This window comes from Camarhynchus parvulus, chromosome 11 (assembly GCF_901933205.1).
Source record: "Camarhynchus parvulus chromosome 11, STF_HiC, whole genome shotgun sequence".
Classification (NCBI taxonomy): domain Eukaryota; kingdom Metazoa; phylum Chordata; class Aves; order Passeriformes; family Thraupidae; genus Camarhynchus; species Camarhynchus parvulus.
The window spans coordinates 3,918,252-3,940,441 of record NC_044581.1 but is presented as its reverse complement, the minus strand read 5'-3'; the positions used below and the strand labels follow the sequence as shown (position 1 = coordinate 3,940,441).

The 22,190-nt window shown below is 38.6% G+C and overlaps 1 protein-coding gene across 2 annotated transcripts in view; it reads left to right on the top strand.

Annotated features, from left to right (window-relative positions):
• CDH13 (cadherin 13) overlaps positions 1–22,190 on the top strand; it is a 440,631-nt gene that overhangs the window by 207,919 nt on the left and 210,522 nt on the right. For both annotated transcript variants that reach the window (XM_030955918.1, XM_030955917.1), the window contains exon 5: positions 2,044–2,196. In XM_030955918.1, the coding sequence (XP_030811778.1) occupies positions 2,044–2,196 (153 nt within the window). The remainder of the gene's footprint in view (positions 1–2,043; positions 2,197–22,190) is intronic.

Here is a 22,190-nt window from a genome sequence, read left to right as displayed (position 1 = left end):
CTGGTTGGGTTTGCACAGACCACTATTACTATTACTGTTATCATTGCATATTATTACTATTATTATTATTATCATTATCACATTCTTTTCTATCTAGTGTGGAGAAAAATTTCCATATGAATATCTGGATTTTTTTTTACAAATTCCCTTTCAGAGCCCAGTACATGTTTTTCTTTCTTATTGTGGATTGTTACAACTGGGGCACTGTGTTTATACTGCATATGAAATTTGTCATAAGCAGGTAATGTTTGGTGGCTCTGGTGGAAATGGCTGTAGTATAAACACCTCTGAGTTAGACTTTTTTGCTGGCTTGGTGCTGATTTCAGGCCTTTCAAGGCACTGTTCTTATATAGGAAAGTGTGCACTTGCCTCATAAGAAGTTTCAGACATCAGGGCAGAAAAGAATCAATTCATCTTTTCCCTACAAGAGTGAGAAATGGTCATGACATTGCAAAATAGCATAGCATTATGTTAAGGAAAACTTGTATTTTTAGGCTTGATGTAAAAATATCAGAAATTGGTCCAAAAATGACCTGAACAGCAGGTAACTTTTCAGTAGGAGCCATTAAGTGTCAGTTTCATCACCAAACCAGAAGTCTCAAAGTGACTTTGCCCCTTTGTCACCTGCAGTGTTGTCTGCCTCTGTGTTTTGTCGTGACTTACTCAAAAATACACAGGAAGAAAACTTCAACCATTAGTGTTTCTGAGTGTTGGAAGGAGGGAGAAAAAAAGAGGCGAAACAGGTTTTTACTTTGATATGTCTCCCTTCCCCAAAGGGTTTGGAAAGCAAAACTTTATCTGTGAAAATGCTGATTTCCTATTTCATAACTCGTGGCAATTTTTTCTCAATTAAAATAAAGGAACAATGATTACGGAGTTAAGTCAAAATCTCACTGCCCAGTAATCTGCAAACCAGCATTGCCCAACCCACAGCAATAGGGCAGCAAACATTTATTTCCTCAGGGACATTATTAAACACCCTGCATATTTATTATCTCAAAATTGGAGAAGATCCAGCTTTCTAAGGCCACTTTCTCCCTTCCTCTTCCTGAGCCGTAATTCAGACCAGAATATAAATTTTTGACTTAATGTTTCTGCAGAAATCAGCAATATGAAAGTGCTAGAAACAAAAGAACACAGAATAGCAGAGGGAAGAAATGGTTTGGCAAGATTGTCAGCCTTAAAGGGCAAGATTAGTTTATAATCCCTCAGATTCTAGTGTACAAATACAAATTTGCAAAATGTGTAGCTTATAAGTGACATATAAGTGTGGCTCTGCAGGTTGGTAAATGTTACTGTCACTAATGGGAGGTTGCCATGAAATCGAATTTTTAAGGATTTTGTTCTCATGGCAAAATAAGGTGATAGTAACAAGGAGTTGCCACACACTCAGGGGTGTGTGTACATACATAAGTAGGAATTCGGAAAGTGGACTAATTCCAGCTAATTCAGGGGTATTTTGGGCAGGATATTCTGATATTTTCATGCAGGGTTTTTCCCCTTGATTTAAAATCCTGGGAAAGGAAGGGTTTGAAAGTGAACTGGGGGGGAAAAAAACCCAACCTGAAAGAAGCGTGTAATGACTTCACAATGACTAATAAAATACTGTATGATAGTTCTCTGGTATGGTAAGGGTTGTTGTGAAATAAGAGTGCATCTTGGCAATCAATACAATATGCTTTTTTTTTGCAAGTTTGTAGCTGTTCTATCAATTTAACTAAAAAGAAGAAATGGCATTACATGAAATGTCAAATTCTAGGCATAGAGTGAATTCAGTGGTGGAATAACAGAAACTTTAAGTAGTGAAATTGAAGACACTAAAGATAAGATAGGAACTGGCCAAGAACATGAGTAGCTTTCCCAGGGTTTAACACAAAAATTGCACAGTGTCTCATGAATGATTGAAATCATATTTTATCATTACATTTTATTGGCAGGGAACACAGCTCAGCATTAGTTGAAAGACCGAAATGACTTGTGTGGCTTTAGGATGAGTTTAAAAGATTTTACAACGTGGCCCATCTCTTGTTTCCTGCCATGCAGGTCATCAGAAGTGAAGGGACAGAGGGAGTGAAGTTTCGTCTCTCTGGGAAGGGAGTAGATCAAGACCCAAAAGGAATTTTTAGAATCAATGAGATGAACGGGGACGTCTCGGTGACCCGAACCCTTGATCGAGAAGCGATTGCCAGTTATGAGGTGAGTACTCAGAGATAACATCTCTGCCCTGTGTTGATAGCGAGCATTTTCTGAATGTGCATTTGCTCCTGAAAGATCTGCGGCTAAATTGAAGACTCAATTGCAGCCACTGTGATAGGAAATTTCAAGAACCATTGGAAATGGTAAACGTGTATGTTTTTCACACAATTGAAATTTGTCTGCTTTCTGCATGGACTTTTTGTCATTTATCTTCAGTGGAAATGCTGTCTGAATGTTGTGTATGCATTTGATTTCTGAATAGAAAATTTTGTTTGGACAAAGGAAGATCTTTTGGGGAAGTTGTCACTATGGTAGTACAGAATTATACATTTTTATTGTCAAATGGTCCATGGAAACTACCATTGAACTCCATTTCTAGTAGTGGGTGTCTTTAATAGAGATAAAGAAGATTCTGATTATATGAAAATGTTACATATGAAATGTACATCAGTTACAAAGATCTTGCTAAAGATTCTTGTCCTTGTCAATAGAAATGTTTCTCTCCATTGAATACCCAACAAATGATTTCCTTTGGGCCAAGGTGGGGCAAAACAACTGCCCCACCTTGGCCCAAAATGTATAAAATAAACAGAGGACCTGTCAATTCATGTTTTCCATCCAGCCCTGGGAATGTGCACTCACAGAACATGTCTCTGGCTATGCTGATCCAGAGGAGCAGCAGAATTCCAAGTGCTCAGTGCACGCTGCCTTTCATGTCCCCCCACAGGGATTGTCTCCCTCTCTGGCAGAGGGAGCACAAGGTGCCCTCCCCCTGTGGGACACAGGCTTGGGGACAGTCCTGGCTGCCATCCCTGACTCTCATTTTCATCTCCTGCAGTGTAATTATCACCATTTTTACCTCCAGTGCTGTTTCCTTCCTCCTCTGGGAGAGTTTCCCAGTTTGGTGATGGGTCCTACTGCTCAACCAGCACTGCTAAAATTTACCATATGCTGGTTTTCAACACGTAAACATCTCCTTCCTATCTGGGGCTGCAGTGAAATGTGTGTTAAGCACTTGCACAGGATTTATGGGAGTTGCTGACGTCCTCCTTGCAAGAAAAACATTGCAGTTTCTCTTTTTAACGTTGTTCCTTGTCTTCATTTGCCAGCTGTTTCTTATTTTATCAGTGGATTTCCACTTTAATGCGTTGCATATAAACCTTGAATATTTTTTTCTCCTGGAAAATCATAGTAGACTTTTCAACTTAATGCAGCAAGCCACAAATGGCCCTCATATCTGATCTGGCAAAAGACACACTTAAATTAAGACAAACCCATTTCCCTAGAGGAGGCTCTTTGAAGCAATGTAAGTTATGCACAAAAAATGCCATCCAGCAGGTGAGCAATGAGCAATGTGAATGTACAGCCTGAGAGGCTTTGGTGCTTCCTGAGCGGTTATCCTGCACTCTGCTCAGCAGCTCACCCAAACTGGGGTTGGAATGTTCTGAAGGAGAACCCTCAACCTGCTCACTCTGTCTCAAATCCAGCCCATTATTTTCCAATAAAGATGTTGTCATGGAGTCAGGAGGACAACAGGATTTTCTCCCTGATTTCCTTGGTACACTGAAAGGTGAATAATCTGAAATATCCTTCAATTTCTCTTAAAGAAGCGTTTTCTGGTTTTGTTTGAGCTTCCTCTGCCCAGCACTGTGGTTCTGAAAGGAAAAATTCAAAACAAAATGCAGACGAGTAAAGAAGAGATCATTGTGAATAAATACCAGTTTCTTGCAAACCATCAGAATATCAAGTGTGTAATCAGAGGTGGGAGAAGGATGAAAAGATAAAATCTGTTTGAGTCCTTCAGCTGTGCTCAGGGATGCTCTGCCTGAGCACTGATTTATTTCCTGCACTTAGTGCATGTGTGCTCCAGGGGTAAGAATTGAAAAATGCGAATAGGTCACAAACCAGATCTTTCATGATCACAGCATTTCATAGAAATTTGCAGATTTTACTGCCTCAGAATGTTTAAATTAGCTAAGAATAATTAATCTGTTAATTTTTTTTTCACTGAATGTTTGAAAATTTGGGTTTGCTGCCCTTTTTCTCCTGAATGCTGAAAAACTTGTAGGAGTTGTCTGGATTCATAACTAGAGGACATGATTAAATTAGAGAGTATCAAACTCTACACAAACTACTTTCTTCATTGTTTGCGTTAATCTCTTCTTTCTACAGTTTAAGTATTTTATTTCTAGTAAAAGTTAGAAAATATTTCAAAATAGAGTGAAAACATCTGTCTGAGGGTCAGGGCCTGGCAGTCTTTTCAGTGAAGCTCATTTGTGTGGAAGTTGTTTTCAGATGAGTTTAAAATTTGGTTTTTAGCAAAGGAATTCAAACTGGCAAGAGGAATGTAAGGCAGCTCGTATTAATGACACCACCCTCACCCTCTGAAATAATCTTATTAATCCACTTGGTTTATGAGTTTATTTCCTGTGGAACTTTGTGGTTTGTATTCTTGAAGCCCGAGGAATGTCAGTCAGCTCCAGTTTGAAGTGAAAGCTGCTTGTGGAGCAGGAGGAGTCAGGGATGATGTTACACCCAGCAAAGAAAAACTGTGTTAGAAAATTGTGTAGCAACTCCTTTTTCTCCTGGAAAGCTTTGTTAAAGAGCATCCTGATAGGAATTCTGCAGGTCAGAGTACACCCATGGATTTACATGGAATGGTTTTACTTCGGGGCTTGCTGGAGCTTGTTGACAAAACTGCTGAATGATGCTCTGAAGAGGGGCTTAGGCAGGCTCTGGGCACGTTGTGGAATTGCTTCTGGGCTGGTGAGATAAGAGGGAGCCCAGAGCCCCTATTTAGTGGGAGCAAAAGGTGTTGCATTGTATAAATTTGCTCTCAAGCATATTTGGTTTCCTCTTGAGATTTGAATAAATCAGACTAAGTCAGAAATTTCAGACAATGACAAATAGTTTATTTTTTATTAATAATAGTTTATTTGCTATTGGAAAACGCAGATGTGGAAAAACAGATGAAGGAGATTGGTGGGGATTTTCTAGAAATTCAGAGTCCACTTCAGACCCATAGTGTTTTCTGATTCCAGCAAAGCAGAAATATTAGTGACTTTTCAGTTCTTTCCTTGAGCAAAAAAAAAAAAAAAGAAAAGAAAATAAATATCAAGTGTTTCTGTAAAGAGATGTGATAACAGAGCAAAAGCATTGCAATAAAGCTGGAAGGCTACTTGTGCTCAGTGTTGATAAAACCCCAATGAATTAGGAAACAAAAGGTCAAACAGAGGGCCAGTGAAAATGGAAGTCTGAAAACCAGTGATTATGGGGTAATCTGTTATTTAAAACCCCTGGGTTCATTTTTAAAACCTCACATTTACCTGGGTAATGTATTTATAGGCAGAATGCAAAGAAAAGCAGGAAGATTTGTGGAGGTTGATTGCGACTGGCAAGATGACAAAAAGTTTCCAAGTTACAAGAACTCTGTTCTTTACTCCAAATTAGGTGGGTCCAGAAGAACTGGCAAAAATATTCCATTATTTTTTTATTGTTCATGCATGAGATTTGGGATTAGGCATTCCCTGGGTACAGGACAGAGCCTCCAGTTGCAGCAGCTCAGTCCCCATCACTTCCCACTGCTCAGAATCCCTGCAGCAGTGAAATCCTGTCCTGCAGCCCCTAAAGCATCAGTGGCAAAGTGCCACTGGGCTGTTCCAGCTGGGACTCAAGCTTTTAAAGGGTGCTGCCATCGTTGAAAGGCAACAAATGTCTGTGGAAATGAAATAATCAGAAGGTGATCCTCTGCAAGCATGAAATGAAACAGCTCGATAAAACTGTGTGCCAATTAGAGCTGTGACCAAATTTACCTAGGCAATTTGAACTGCTAATGAAGAGTTAGTTTTAATTATTTTTTTAAGTTAAAGAGATTTATTTGCTTTCAAAAAAAATCCTTGACAATCAGAGGTGTGAAATCAGCCCTCAGCTTTTTTCATAATGGCATATGACACTTCTTTGAAAGGATGCCTTGCAACTGGAAGTGACAGACTGAGATATTTAGAAAACTTATGTTAACAGGGCTGAAAAGCAAAATGGGAGTGGGCAGTTCTGTGAAGAATTGTCTCTATATGCTGGCTGACATGTAGGCTGAGAGGAGGGCAAAGATTCCAGACCCATCAGCAGCTCTGTGCTGTGAACTGCCTCACTTTAGGCACACAGGGCTGAGTCCCAGTTGAGGGTGAGGCTGCAGCCCTAATGGGCTCCATTTTCCTGTTTAATAAGGAACAAACAATGGAAATGTTTCACAATGATGAGGAAAACCAGCTTGGTCAGGTGCTGAGGAGCATTTTGTGGGGAAGATTTGTGAGTGCTTTAATGCATTTTTGCAGATAAGGGAAGTGTTGCTGCAGCAAAACCCTGGAAGTGAATGGCTGTAATTTATCTGTGCAGGAGAAGGAATTTCTCGTCTGTGTAAGTCCATTTTAGTGCAGCCACATCCTTTTTGGGATGATTTATCATCCCCTGATGCTGAATCTCTGCTGATGCTGGCTGGAGATCTATGGACAGCACGCAGAAACAGGCTGCTCTTTCAAAAGGAAAATCACACATTTGCTTCTAACTTCAAAAAAAAAGTAAAAATGCATTTAATCCTGGTTATCTGCACAGGCAGATTTGTCTGGAGTGGAACTGATCTGCTCTGTTCTGAGCTGGAACCAGCTGATGGGAAGTGTCAGACCCCAGTCATCTCCTACTAATATCCCAAAAAAAGGAAGGCACTCAGTCTTTCATGCCAAGAAGTTTGGTCTTGTAGAGATGTAAATTGCAGTAAAATGCACTTGATTTAATTAAAGAATCGTTAATGCACAGACCAAACCTGTTAAAATACTGGTGATTTCAAATTGCATCTGTTACATCAAAAAATCGTGGAGTAATGGCAGAGTTCAAAGTTTCAGGGAGGAATCCTGACTATTTAGCAAAAGGGAAATGAAAGAAAATTTGACTGTAAAAAGAAAAAAGAGCTCTTGTGGAAGTATAAAATATAATTATTAATCAGATAGAGAATTATTTATCTACATGAGCTGCAGTCAGATCAACTGAAATACAGCTGAAAATTCTGTCAGGGGAAAAGAACTCTGTAGCCTGTTTTGCATGTTATATGTAGGAGAGAAATGTTTTTTCCTTCATATTGCTGAGTTTACATAGATATTCATCAATGTGCTCACATGTTGGGCCTCCAGGTAAATTCAGAAAGGACCAAAACAAAAAAAACCCTGGAGGCAAAAACAAACCCAGCAGAAGCAAAAGCCTGGATCCTTCAATGAGGTCCATATGGGCAGACTCCTGAATTCATGGGAAACTTTCTGGCATTGATTGTTTACCAAGGTGAAAACCAAGGTGATCATCAGAACTGTAGGCATAAATCAGATATTTGAGCATATAAATTTTAAGTGGAGTCACATTTCTTAAAACTGTGATTTACAGAATTGCTTGTGCAGCTAGGATGGAAATGGGATTTCCAGCTACTGGAAATATTTCTCTCCCAAAGTTGGTTTATGGCATAAAGAGAAAATCTGACAAGAAGTGAAGCTAAAATTCATGTCATTGTTGCTTATTTTGTCTCAGTGAAACAAAATATTCTGTATGAACACTGTAATTTACCACATCTTGTTCATTTTTACCGGCAATATTCTGTTCAATAAATACTGTATGTAAATCAATACCTCCTAATGTTATGAGATATCAGCAGGGAGCTGTGATTCCTTTCAGAAGGCAGTAACATCCTCATTTTATTTCTGGGGAAAGCCTGCAAAAGTCAACAGTTGGTTTTGTTGGAGGGCATTTGTTTATTCTGAGCTCTGACTGCTTGCCTGGCTTTGCCATCCCTGCTGTTCAACAGCCCTGGCGTGTCATTTGTAGCTGGAATAGAGGGGAATTCTGTAAAAAGGAGAAATCAGCAAAGCTTTGTTTATAACTTCTAAGGCAGTGGGCTTGGATTTCCATCCTAGGAATAACACACTTTCCAAAGACCAGGAAAAATGAGTATTTTCTTATTGAGGAATGGGAGAGTGGAAATGCAGTCGGAACTTTGGGAAATATTGAGACAGTAACAAATGACATTAAATTTATTTGCATGATGGTTAAGTTTTATAGGTTTTTGTGTGTTGTTTTGTTGATTTTTTAAAAATTATTTTCTAATAGAACACTCCCAGAAAGAATAATGATGTGTTCAGTAAAATGCAAGGAGACTAATAACATTTTTTGTCATAGTATGTTAATTATCTATGAAACCACTTTTGTTATTATATGTTAATTGCATTTCAAGGCATTTAAAAGTCATCATGATACTTCTTTGCTGTTTTTGTTATTATATATTAATTGCATTTTAAGGCATTTAAAAGTAATCATAATGCTTCTTTTCTGTTTAGCATGGTTGGTTTATTTGTTTCTTTTCCCTGTTAGTATTAAAATAACTCTCAAAATACCTTGCTGAGGCCTCACTGTTCTGGGTACAACAACAATATCCAGGAAAACATTTTGCCCTTTCCTCAGAACTTGTGTTTTCCTGCAGGAAAGGAAGGAATCTTAGGAGTTCAGTGGAAATATGGAAATATCTCTTTTTTCTTGTTGATGTTTTTCCTACTTGGGTAGGAAATCTTTATCTGCTCATAAACCTTTCTTGAACCAGCCTGACACACAACCAACCATGTGTTAAATAGAAATTATTATTCTTGTCTTTATGAATGGCAAGGAGCATCTTTTTTCATCTCTTATTAGGTGTAAGTTTTGGTTTATTTGCTTTTCTGGTAAACTGCTCAAATTCTGAATTTCCTGATCCTTTGCTAGAGAGTGCAGAAGTGTTGCAGTGGGAATTTTGGCACAGAGCACCTGTCCTGTGGCTCAAGACAAAGTCTTGAAGGTCTGGCCTTGCTTGCTAATTTAGTAATAAGTTTTTTTGTCATCCATCAGTAACCTTCAGAATGTAATACGGACATTTTTGAAGTTTGGCTGCTCAAACCTCCACATCTCTTGCTCCTCACAACACAGAAACAATTCTGTCTTATTCAGATATTTATTCAAAATTCAGAATCTTAATGTTCTAATTGCTGCAAAGACCTTGATTTCTATGGCTATATCCTGAAGCTGGAAATGTCTATCTATAGCTTCTGTTTCTAAACAAGACAGGTGTGGTCTGTGATAAGTTTATTTTTTCCTTTTCTTTTTCACTTGCTTAAGAACTGACACAATGAATTCATTATATTGTTGTCAATAATTCCCTGTGTGCAGCAAGAGGAGCTGCTGCCTCCTTTCTGACCTCTTGTTCTTTATGGACCTGAAGAAAACCACATTACCTGTCTTATCCTTTCCTGCCATCTTCTTTTCATTTTCCACCTTCTTGCTCTTTTCCCCTTGCATTTTTAACTTCATTCCACAACATTTTACTCCCCATCTTGGTGTTTTATGTCATTCACTTCCACTTTTCCTACACTCTGCATTTCCTTGTTCACACCCTGACCTGCTTTCTGCTCTTTATAAATCAAGTTGCAAGGGGAACCCACAACCATCATCTGAGCACAAATTTGTTTGGGTTTTGTGTAGAACCTTTCCACTGTCTTTGCAAAAGCTGTGCTGCTTCATCCATTCTGATCAGCTGTGCCCATAAATAAATCCCTTTAGAACCCTGCGTTGCAGAAATCTTTGAATTCACATTGCTTACTACAGGACTTAAACATTTCTGCAATTTTGGTGAAATAGTCCAGGCTGTAAATATCTTATGCTAAGAAAATTTCAGTGGAAAATGGAACTTTGTTCCCATGTTAATACCTTCAGCTCCTCCATCAGCTTATGGGTATTAATTGAATAATTGTGTGATTATCTGCAAATTGCTAGCATTTAGTTTATTCAAGTAATTCCAATACCTAGTTCTGTCAGCCCTGGAACTGTGGTCTGCTCAAAAGTGAGCACAGAACATCTGATATAATAATTAGTTCTGTGGCTTCAGAACTGTGAGTTTAAAGCCTGATCTCTGTAGAATTATTTTAGGGTAATGGGTCATTATTTTAAAACTGTATCTGCATGTGTTTGGGGCAAAAGCACTCTGCAGGTTTTTAATTTTAATGCAGAGGTAAATTTTAATTTATTACTATATTCTTGCAAAATTTGTGAAAAGAATTTGTACAAAATTAAGAAATAGGGATGCTTCAAGCATTTGTGGACTCAGTGAGTTACTGTAACATCATTAGAGGGAATTAGGCTACAAGTGAGAAAATTTAAATATCTTTGCTCAGTTGAATGTGCAGTTATCTTCAAAATCCAATCTTTTGGTATCTGTTCTTTTATACACCAAGCTTTAGGAGTCCTAATATAATTCAGCACTTTCATAGGATCCCAAACACAGCCTGTTCATAGTTAAGTATTTTTAACATGTCCCTAAAATATTGTGAGGAAAAATAACACTGTGGACCATGGGGGTCTCCATTATTGAAATGATACAAAAATTACCATGTGCTGGAAAAAGAAATTAAAAAATAACAGAAGATTGGAGTCCAGGATCCAACTGGCCGGGTGCCCTCCAAAGTTTTGGACTGCTGTATTTTATGTCCACTGCAGGGAGTCATCTGCATCCCAGCCCAGGGCTGAGGCAGATGTGGGTGGGTGACAGTGACATTCCATAGTTTGGTCTGTGGAAATGAAACGAGAACCCTTTGTGGGTTGTGTCTCCCACAGCCCAGAATCTCTCAGCTGCTACCACTCTGCTGGAATTCCTGCAGCTCTGAGCCTTGGGGGCACCACTGGGCCCTGCAGCTGCAGCTCAGCCCACAGATGCTGCAGGAGCAGAAATAAAACCCATTTTCCCCTGGTGTCACAGGTGAACAGGTGTTTGCAAGAAATAAAATTATTTTTTAATACAGTTCTGACTGATACTTTCACCAAGCAAGCAATAAGAGATTAATTTATATACTTGTCCATTTTAAGAAAATATAGTTGCACATCACTCTGCTGCACATCTGTGTGTTCCAGCTGCTTTTTTGCTATTCATTGACTAAATACCTTTAAATATGCCCAAAATCATGTCACTGCACAAACACAAATGTATGATTTCATAAACCCTAAGTGCATCCTTCTAACCTGGTTTCTGTTGGGGGGGGGGAGATTTTTTGATCCACAACATCTGAACTCTGGAATTTTTTTTGGCAGTTAGGTATTTAATTCTTTAAAATGAAAATAGGACAGGACTTGATAGGTGGAAGTTCAGAAAAACCACTAACTGTGATGAAACTCATAAGAATGTAAGTTTGCAACACTGCACACTGCAAGAAAAGCAGTGTGTGCAAAAAGAGAATTCCTCTTTTTTCCTTTATTAGCTGTTTTTGATGGAAACAGGTGATTCTTCTGTGTTCACAGTTTTCTTTCTTTAGATCTGTTTCACTGCATTAGAGCAAACGAGTGAGAGAGGTTGAAGGAATTTAATTATAAATATTTAGAGAACACTCATGAGGAGACTTCTAATATTATGGAAATTTTACTTTGCCGTGATCTTATTTGCATGTAAATGACAAAAGCCTTGCTGTATTTATCCTTGTTTACTCAGGTCATAACTAATTATTTCTTAATTAGACAAATTCCTTAAAATTAAGCTACATTTATGTAAGTGTCTTGGTTTATTTTTCCTGCTCTAGTAGCTCATTAACAGGAGACGTGACTTTAGTTTAGGAACTTTCAAGAGATAATTTGCTGATATGAGTTCATGTAGAGCACCATATGTTTCGACTCATGGTGGATCTTTTGTTTTCAGGGGGTTTGCACCTTTTCTGTAAAGAATAGAACAATTCCCAGTAGCTGCTGGCAAAATCTCTTGTGCAGGTGTGAGACTGGAAGGTTTCAAGGACAGTCGCTGGAATCCTGACCCTTTGAGGTCACCCCATAAGGACATTTTTTTTCCTCTGATTTTTTTAACCTTCAAAACATTTTGTCCAAACTTTTTTTTGTCTGCCAGGGCTGGGAAATGCTCTGTTTCAAACTCTTGTCAAGTTCAACACTAAAACATAAAAGAACATCAGAGTCCAGTTGGGACTGAGGGGGAAAGGGAAGGGAAATATTTGGGCAGGTGGTGTGGAGCCAGAAAACCTCCATCTGAAATGGTTTCTGCGTGGGAAACCTGGAGAAATACAAATTATTTCTTCTAGTTTTGTTATTAACAAGTGTGATGTGCTGTACCCTGCTCTCCATCTGCATCTGCAGTTTAAATTTGCAAAGCAGAGACAGTTCATCTTAGCAGAATTCTTCACAGCCTCTGCTCTTAACATTACTCTTAATATTTATTTTACACACTGGCAATTCAGGTATCTGAATGTAAGGAATTGAAAATACTTATTATCTATTTAAAGCTCTGTTATTATATATATTTCTTAAATGCATTATGTATCCATAAAACAGGTGATCTGTTTTCATATACAGAGTACAGATTTTATTTGTGGATGGGAACAAATAAAGCAATGTACTAAAGTCACATTTCTGTTAGATTCAGAAGATTTAATAGAGTAATAATAATGTAAAATAACAGGATTAGATTTACTATTTAGAAATTACTAAGAGGGAGGAAAATCATGACAGTTTTAAACTACCAATTTTTCTTGTTGTCTAAAACAACCTGTAAAAAACTCCCATTTTTTTCCTTGCTGCTAAGGAAACATAGTGGAGACGACAAAAAATGGATAAAGAAATTGTTCTAAAAATCACATGTATTGCCCAAATGCTCTGAAACTTTATTGTATTTTCTATTTTCCCCTCTAAAGAGGACATTTGCTGTGGCAGAATGCCTTACTCTCTTTCCCAGTTCTCATGAACTTCCAGTTTCCCTGTGATCAGTGGGATGCTCTCTCCTTCTGGGAGGGCCTGATTTCCCTCAGGGATTCTTATTCCCAGAAACTGAAGCTTTTCCCTCAGAAAGAGTTACAGTCTTTGTCAAGCCAAAAATCTAGAGCTTCCAACAGAAATTTGGTGGAAAACCAGCAATTTTGGTACGTGTTGGGCCTGAAGTGTTCCTGAGTTGGTATCTTGGGATGCTCATGGCTGTGCTGAGTGTGAGTGGCAATGACCGGAAGGAACTGTGGAATTGCTGTCCACAAACCCAGCAAAGAAAAGCACAGCCTGTGATGGTTCTGGCCTCAGGAGACCTGGTTCTCCAGACAGCTCACTACCTTGTGATGCCTCAGGTTTTGAGCTTTTCTATTTTTCACATTCTGTGCTGCTTTAGTGTGTGGGTCTGGGTTCACATTATGGGATGGTGAGCTCTGTGCACAGAGCAGGGAGACAAAACAATTCCTGCTCCAGCTGGGCACCAAGGAAAAATGATCCAAATCTCAGCCCCAAGAGCACAAACACCGTGGGCTGGAGAGAGAAAAACAAGCAGGGTGGGACTGCCGGGACTAAAGCTGGAATGGGACAATGAACTGCAAGATGCAAATGGAGCAAAACTGATCAAAGGGAGAGACCCCGGGAGCGCTCGTGCATTTTGGGCCCATTTTGGTTCATCTTGGGTTCATTTTGGGACCATTTTGGTTCATCTTGGGAGGAGCCCTGGCTGGGCTCTTGTGCTGTCCAAGGTGGATCCATGGAGGAGATCCTTTTAATAAATCCCTGCTTTATTCTTTAGCTCTGACCAGCCTCTGTTCAAGGTCAGCCCTCACAAGGCATCACTTGTCCCCCAGCTTGCTGGGACACAGATGTGTCACTGCACAATTGGGAGACTCTAACTCATTTGTGCCCTTTAACATCTCAACAGTGCCTCAATTTGAAAGACACCCTGCATTCTGCCAGGTCTAAATTGCAAAATTAGCAGTCACTATTAATTTCTAGGTACTGAGTCATCCAATGATAGTGATCTCCAGCTCCTGTTCAGCCTGTGTGCAATTGATATGTGCAATATATTTATTAGAGATTTGCTTTAAAGGGATGCAGGTGTTTGAGGATAAGCATTTAATTTCATTTCTTCCCTGGGAGCTTTGATCAGTGCTGTGCTCACTACCTCTGCCACATGCTTTGAACTTGTAGATGCAAGCATATAAATAATTTCCCATGTCAATTCCTGGCTCATCTAGCCAGGCTGATATATGGAAGGCAAGTTGTCTCCTAAATTCCTGTCAGTGGGATTAGTGAATTGATTAGTTGAATTCTGAATTAAAATTACAATTAAAGGCAAAATTGTATCTGTTAGGCTTCAAGTCATTTGCTCAAAACGTAGCAGTCAGATTACAGGATTTGACCAGGTTTTATTATGAATAAAAACTGTTTTCAATAACCTTTTTTTTTCTGTTTGTAAATCAATATCTTAGATTATTAGCAATTACTAAACAGAAAAGGTGTAATTTTTTTTTTTTCAGTTCTTCAGCATAAAGAGGGAATTCCATTGATTTTAGAAAATACTGATGATGTGATTCAGGGAACATAATTACCTACAAATGCCATCAGTAACATATAACGATTTTTTTTCCCAATAGGTTCAGCTCAAAGTATTTAAAATGACAATATGGGCACTGTATATTAAATTGCAGTTTCTATTTACAGGTTATTGATATATATTTTGATATAACAGACTCAGGATAGTTGTCAGGCATAAACCTTTGCATTTGGGCCAGAAGCTTCTCTTATGATAGTGAAAATTTCTTCCTTTCCTTTCCTTTCCTTTCCTTTCCTTTCCTTTCCTTTCCTTTCCTTTCCTTTCCTTTCCTTTCCTTTCCTTTCCTTTCCTTTCCTTTCCTTTCCTTTCCTTTCCTTTCCTTTCCTTTCCTTTCCTTTCCTTTCCTTTCCTTTCCTTTCCTTTCCTTTCCTTTCCTTTTCCTTTCCTTTCCTTTTCCTTTCCTTTCCTTTCCTTTCCTTTCCTTTCCTTTCCTCCTTTCCTTTTCCTTTCCTTTCCTTTCCTTTCCTTTCCTTTCCTTTCCTTTCCTTTCCTTTTCCTTTCCTTTCCTTTCCTTCCCTTTCCTTCCCTTTTTCTTTCCTTCCCTTCCCTTCCCTTCCTTCCCTTCCCTTCCCTTCCCTTCCCTTCCCTTCCCTTCCCTTCCCTTCCCTTCCCTTCCCTTCCCTTCCCTTCCCTTCCCTTCCCTTCCCTTCTCCTTCCCTTCCTTCCCTTCCTTCCCTTCCCTTCCTTCCCTTCCCTCCCTTCCCTTCCTCTCCTTCCCTTCCCTTCCCTTCCCCCTTCCCCTCCCTCCCTCCCCTCCCTCCCCCTCCCTCCCCTCCCTCCCTCCCCTCCCCTCCCCCCTCCCCTCCCCCTCCCTCCCCTCCCCTCCCCCTCCCTCCCTCCCCTCCCTTCCCCTTCCCCTCTTCCCCTCTTCCCCTCTTCCCCTCTTCCCCTCTTTCCTTTATCTTTCCTTTCCCTTTCCCTTTCCTCGCTGTTGGTGTAAAATTTCTTTCCTCACATATTTTCATGATTTATTCTATCTCCATCATCCAGCTTTCTCAACCTGGCTGTGAGCCTGTCCCATGTGATTGGACCTGGCCCCAGAACAGGACTTTTAGACCCCAGCAGGCCCTGCAAAGTTCCTGTATTTTGCTCCCCTCACCCTGTGGCCATGCAGAGAACATTCCAGCCCCACAGAAGTGTTTGGAATGATTTAATATCTGCTGCTCCTCACACAGCACCAGCACTGCCTGAACTGCAGCTCTGCTGGAGGATCCTTTGCTCCTGCTGATATTATCATTTTGGTTAAGTGAGAAGCAAATGTGCTGCTAGGAGCTACTTGGGCTTAATTTTTGCTATTCAGCACCATAAATTACAGTATTTTATGGCCACTGTAAAAGGTGTGATTTGAACCAATTATGCATTCTGCTCTAAATCCCCAAACTTTGGAGAAGCATGTAATTATGGAAAGTCATTTCCACCGGGTCAATTCTCTCTTATCTGTTCACAGAGAACACCAGGACATGTGTGTGAAGTTAATAAAGCATCATTTTAAACTAGATTTATTAAAGCTGCTTATTAATGAGAATGTTTTCCTTTTCAAAGCTCAAAACTTGCCATGTATGAGCAGCACAGAGAATTTCCCAGCTTCTGCACAAGCTCATTTCTTTATTCTGAAAAGGGATGAAATGGAGGTGTTAGGACAAATGCAAAGGGAGCAGAGGTTTGCTAGAATTTGGAGATTAAATGTATAATTTTCAAAAATACCCACAAACAACCAATCAGCATTTATGTAACTCTACTCCCCATTGGTTTCAGTCTTAGATACTTAGGATCTCTTGGTGCAAGATTTAACTCTTTAAAAGATGTGATAGATTGTCACCCAAATTCCTGTATTTTTATAGGACTTTGTGCAATTTTTTTTTCCACAGATTTTTTAGGGTTAAATATGCCGGGAACTAACTGCTCATTTTTCCTTGGGAAGCCAGTATTTGAATTTTACCTGACTGTTGAGTCAGATTTGGTTGTACCTTTTTTCTAACAGTTAGAGAATCCAAAGGATTTAAAGAACCATTTCCTAAAGGTGTTAGGATCAGGTTTCTTTCTTTCCTTGTGCTCTCACTCTCAATCTCACAGATTTGCTGTTTAAGGCAGGGCATCATTGCACTTAGGAGTAGTAAATGTTGATTTACTCTATGAGTAATGACAAGTGGTGTCACACATGTGGCTCAGCAGTGGTGAGGTGGCAATGAACTCACGGGAGGTGTTTTAATATCTGTCTTTGGAGCTGCATAATTACATCAGCATCCAAAATTAAACTAAGATTAGCTGTTGTCTAACTGCCTCCCATTGAGACTGTGATGGGTTGGGCCAAGCCCTAATAATTTCAGGATTGTTCATGAGCCATGATGGAACTTTTAACATGTAAAAGGACAGAAAAAAATAGATGATTCAAACTGAATTCTGCTAAAAAGCAGCAGTTTATTCCATTAAGTATGGTGCTGGCTAATAGATGTGATTGCTTCTTCTACGTGTGTGGTGGCATTTTTAACTAATAATTTTCATTGTTGACAAGCAATTGAAGAGAAAACTGAATGTAACATTTGGTATTAAAAAAAAAAGGATGCACAATTTTTAAAGAGCTTTTCTATATGGGAATGGTTACAGAATGCAGAGTGCAGTAAAGAATTTGGCTGGTTGCATTTGGAATCTGTGTGGCTGTGACAAGCACAATTGTCAGGAAGCAAAGACCTGGAGTTCTGTCTGAGATACACACAACACACGAGGTGCCAGGTCCAATTAACAGTCTGATGGTGGTAAATCCATTATCCTTGGAAAGAGAGGCCACCACCAGGAGACATTAATTCAATGTGACACCAACTGGGGTGTTTATATACAGCTAATTGCAATGTCAGACATTCTGCTCTAATTGAGTTTAATTGTGGCAAAATTGGAGTTAATTAAAAGTTAATGGTATAGAGCACATCGTGTTATTATAAACTATGGGTACATGTTTCATATCCTTATTATTGTTGTTAAAATGATGCTTTCAATCACTGTGCCTTGTATTGGCACTTTGGAAACGGGCTGTAATTGTTTTGACATCACTGAAAGTTATTGTTCTGAGGAGGCCTGAAGAAATGTGTTTGTTTTAAAAGGCTTGGCCAAGTTTAGGTTGGTGCTTTGTATCACAATAGAAATCTCACATGTGATGTTTCTACCCACCTTGCTAAGGAAAGGGTGGAGAGTGCTGGGAAAGCAGAAGTAAATTCTATTTCATTTTAAGAGAATTATGGTATTTTTTGATGTTGTCCATCATAATTTGGGTAAGGAAACCTCAATTTTCTCATATTTTGTGAATCCACCTTTTTCTAATTGTGTCCAATCTCTGGCTGTTCTGTGAGCATCTCTGATAAATCTCCTGTCTGTGGGATTTTCCCTTGGCTCTCTTTGCTTTCTTCCTTCTCTGAACCCTTTATACTTTCCTGTTATACATTATATTCTATATATTCCAATTATTTATTCACTGGCAGATCCATTTCTATCCCAACCTCTCTCTTGATGAAGTTTTATATCAAAACTTTTCTGTTTGACTTGTCCTCCTGGATGTCTTGCTGCCAGTTCAGAAACAGGCATTGCATTTTTCCAATTTTCTCTCAATTTAAGCAGCCCAACCATTCTTGTGTCTATCAGCCTAACACCAAGTTGATTTTCTTGTTTCCTTTCACATTTTCCTTCATGTGCTTGTTTGGAACTGCCCAAATATTAAAAAAAATGCAATGATGTGAAATATGACTGAAGAACTGTGGCTTTCCAAGAACTGTGGCTCCATGTACAACCTTGGTTCATACAAGACAGGGAAAAGGTGTTCTAAACGTATTTATGAACAAAAAATGCCATGTTTGAAATGGCTCCTTATGTGGGGAAAGTGATGCAGTAAAACTACTGATTTTCTCCTGTGGGCCCTTTGCTCTGGGCTGGAAAAGGCAGAATGTTTCAGTAACAGCAGTCGCTTTATTCCAAAAAGAGGAAATTTGGCTCTGGAGCTGTCTAAAAGAAATGTTCTTTATTAAACTTTTTGCTAATGTAAACTTTTATCCCTGTGGAAAACAATGAGCACTTTATCAGGAATTGTCATTTTCAGAAAACACCAGTGAGGTACACTCCTGTTCCATTGCACACTATCACTCAGGAGGGCAATAATCTAAAATAAGAAACAGGGGAGGAAAAAACCCCCAAACCAAATATATTTGCCAGTTTTCCTAAAGATGAAAAATCCTTTTGCTGCTTGACATTAAAAACTGACCCAAAGATGTGAGTAAAGACTAAGGTGAAAACACTGTGGATGGGGAATAGATTTGTATTCAAACATTTTTTGCTTAATTTATCACAACCAGCAGGTCTGGGTTTCTTTATTTAAAGAAAGATGTTTTACTAGGTCATAGGTGCATTTGATAAAAGGAAATTCTGTCAGTGGCAGTAAAAGTAATGCTGCAAATATCTTGCATCAGGAGCATGGAACACACAGAAAGTGCTGAAATGAAGCTTGCGAGAGACCCAAGGAGAATGACAGTGATGATTTTGGAATCTGGTGGTGCTTTTAAATCTGCAGGTATTGAACTGATACTGAGGTGGATTATACTGCACAACCTCATCCAGTTTTTCAGAGAAAAAAATAATTATTAAGGGTTTTGTTTATATACCTGATAAGGGGTAAATACCTAAGATATTAAAGGCACAGAAGGCTGATCCAGTTTTGTGCTAAGTATGATGTGTGCTCTAGACTTTTATTCCCTACTCCAAAATTTAGTTCAACTTTGACTTAAATACTAAGTCATTACAGAAAAATATGCCTTTAACAAGGCATTTTCAAGAAAATATCAAGGAGTCTGAATACGAAGAAAGGCATTCAGAGATTTTGAGTGGTGTTGGAAATAGAATATCTCTTGTTAGAGAAAGGAAAATGCTTGATATTTAATGTTCATTACAACATTGGAGAATATTAACATGACTCGGTACATTGCAAATGGAAGTAGCTGTCAAAAAGATGGAGTAATGGACCACCAAAAAATATAACACTGTGAACTAAGCCATTGTGCTTTTATTGATGAAGAAGTGGAAATACTTGATAATCCTTGCAGTGGAATTCTACTGTATTAACAGGTACTTATTTTTCCTCTTTTCCTCTTCTCTCACCCTCAAAACTACTTTAAACTTATATTTTTCATGGTTAAGGAAAAAAATCTACAAGAATTTTTCTCAGAAAAAATTTTATGAGTGTAATTCTCTTTTACAGTGAAATAGATATGAACATGCTCTTCATTTCAGTATTTTTCGAATATTCATTTATTGCATTTTTCTGGCTTTAACTTCTGCCCAAGTGTGATTGTTACCAGAATAGCTTCTTGTGAGGAGGAAACAAGAATGAAAGCAGATGGGATGTGAAATATACTTAGCTGCTAGGGGCTCAGAAAAACTTTAAAAACTTTCATAAATTAAATCCCCAGCTCTTTGATGTTAAGATTAAACCAGGTGGTTTACAACACGCTCGCAGTAATATCCAAGCTGCCAATAAATCCCGGATGGGAAGATCTCCAGTGAACTTCAAGAGAATGAGGCAATTTCTTGGCTCACATCCCACTGAGCCAAGAAGAGGAGGTTGCTGAGAAGTTCCCATGTTTTGCCATCTGCTTCCACCAGGCACTATAAGTTTCCGTTTTGCCACATTTTGGGACTCTATGATGTCCTGAGGCTTTTCAGCTCCACTGGCTCTACCTTCCTTTTTTCAGGGAATGTAACACCAAAAATCACCATGTTTAACTTTGGAATTTGGTTTGGTTTTGTTTCCCTATTGTGTTTTCAGGGACCTCCATGGCAGGGAGGAATGATGAATTTGACTCCATGTTTTCAGAAGGCCAATTTATTATTTTATGATACTATATTATGTTAAAGAATACTATATTAAACTATACTAAAGAATACAGAAAGGATACTTACTCAATGTTAAAAAATGAATAATGAAAACTTGTGAATCTTTCCAGACTGGCCCTGATTGGCCAAAGAGTGAAAACAACTCACAGAAGAATCCAATGGAACAATCACCTGTGGGTAAACAATCTCCAAACACATTCCACATGAGCAAAACGCAGGAGAAGCAAATGAAATAATTATTGTTTTCTTTTTCTCTGAGGCTTCTCAGCTTCAGAGAAAAATCCTGGGCGAAGGGATTTTTTCAGAGAATGTGAATGCCACATTTCTCTGTTTTAGTAACTTGTTTTTTAATTGGGTGGAGAGGCAATGAGTTCTCCCATGGATCATTTATGTCTCAGATTGTGAGAGGGAGTAATGGTCTCATTGACACAGAGTGGCTCCTGCTGTGCCAGCCAGCCAGCAGCATCCTGTGCTTGGGAAATTGTCCTTTTGCTCTTATTTGTTGGCTTTTGCAATTCTCATTTAGTTGTAGCCTCAGCTACAGCAAACCTCTCCTTGCATCTTGTGAATTATTATTACTCACTCGCAAGAAATGGTACAGCAGCATGAACACAAAATTGTCTTTTTGAAATGGATTTGGAGTCCTTCTTTTATTTTGGTCCAACCCATTCCAAGTCCTTTATAAGATATTAGTAATACAAATATTAATCCTTGAACTGAACTTGCATTTTTTTTTTTTGCTTTCTGTTTTTCTCAAAGGAGAAACAATTAAGAAGAGATGAAAGAATTTTCTATAGTATGCAGGATGTTGGTTTTAGGTAGCCATGCCAAACCTGGCATTGGTTTTCTTCTGAACTCTACTCTCTTCTACTTCTGTGTGTTCAAATTTATATTAAAAAATACTCTCTGCAATCAAAGAGCCTTAGTTTTGATCTAAACAGGTTAAAAAAAATTCTCCTCAGGGAGTTGTGAGGTAGGAATAGGAAGCAAATTATCTGAATAGCCTTTTCTCTTTTTAGTTAAATATTTACTAAAATTAAAAAGGAAACCCAGCCCTATACCATGCCAAACACCCCCTCTTCCCTAAAAACCCCTCAAAACAACAAAAGAAAACCCCAAACAAACAAAAAACTCCAGTTTTCTAAGGGCCCAGTTTTTCAACCTTGGGGAACTGAATTTCAATATCATTTGTAGATGGAAGTGCATTTCCCTCTTCAGAGGAGGAGCTGGTTTCTGCAGCTGTTTTCTGAGTGTCCTGACCTTCAATTTAATCTGAATTAACACCCTAATATCATTAATAGAAGATGTCCAGGGAAATTGACCTTGGACTTTTGTCCCACAGACAGAATTGGTGTCAGTGTGACAGGGTCATCTGCAGAACATCAAATATTCCAAAAAGAATATATATTCTTTGGCTAGAGAAGATGCATTGGTGACTTAAAGACAAGTTTAAGTGAAAACCCAAATTTTAAAATGCACTGTCTGAAAAATTATTCCATCCAGGAAATTCATACGGTTGTTTAGGTCCAGTCCATTTGATATATTGGAGACAAGGATCAAAAGTCTGCAAAGATCCAGTTCAGCTCATTCTTCCAAATTCAAGAAAAATTCCTTCTTTATTGTGTCCTAAAACAATCTAAGTAATTTCCTTAATAATTTGTCTTAGTTATCTTTCACAGAATTAAAATTCTGTTTTGACTTTAATCTGTCAAAAAACAAAGTTTCA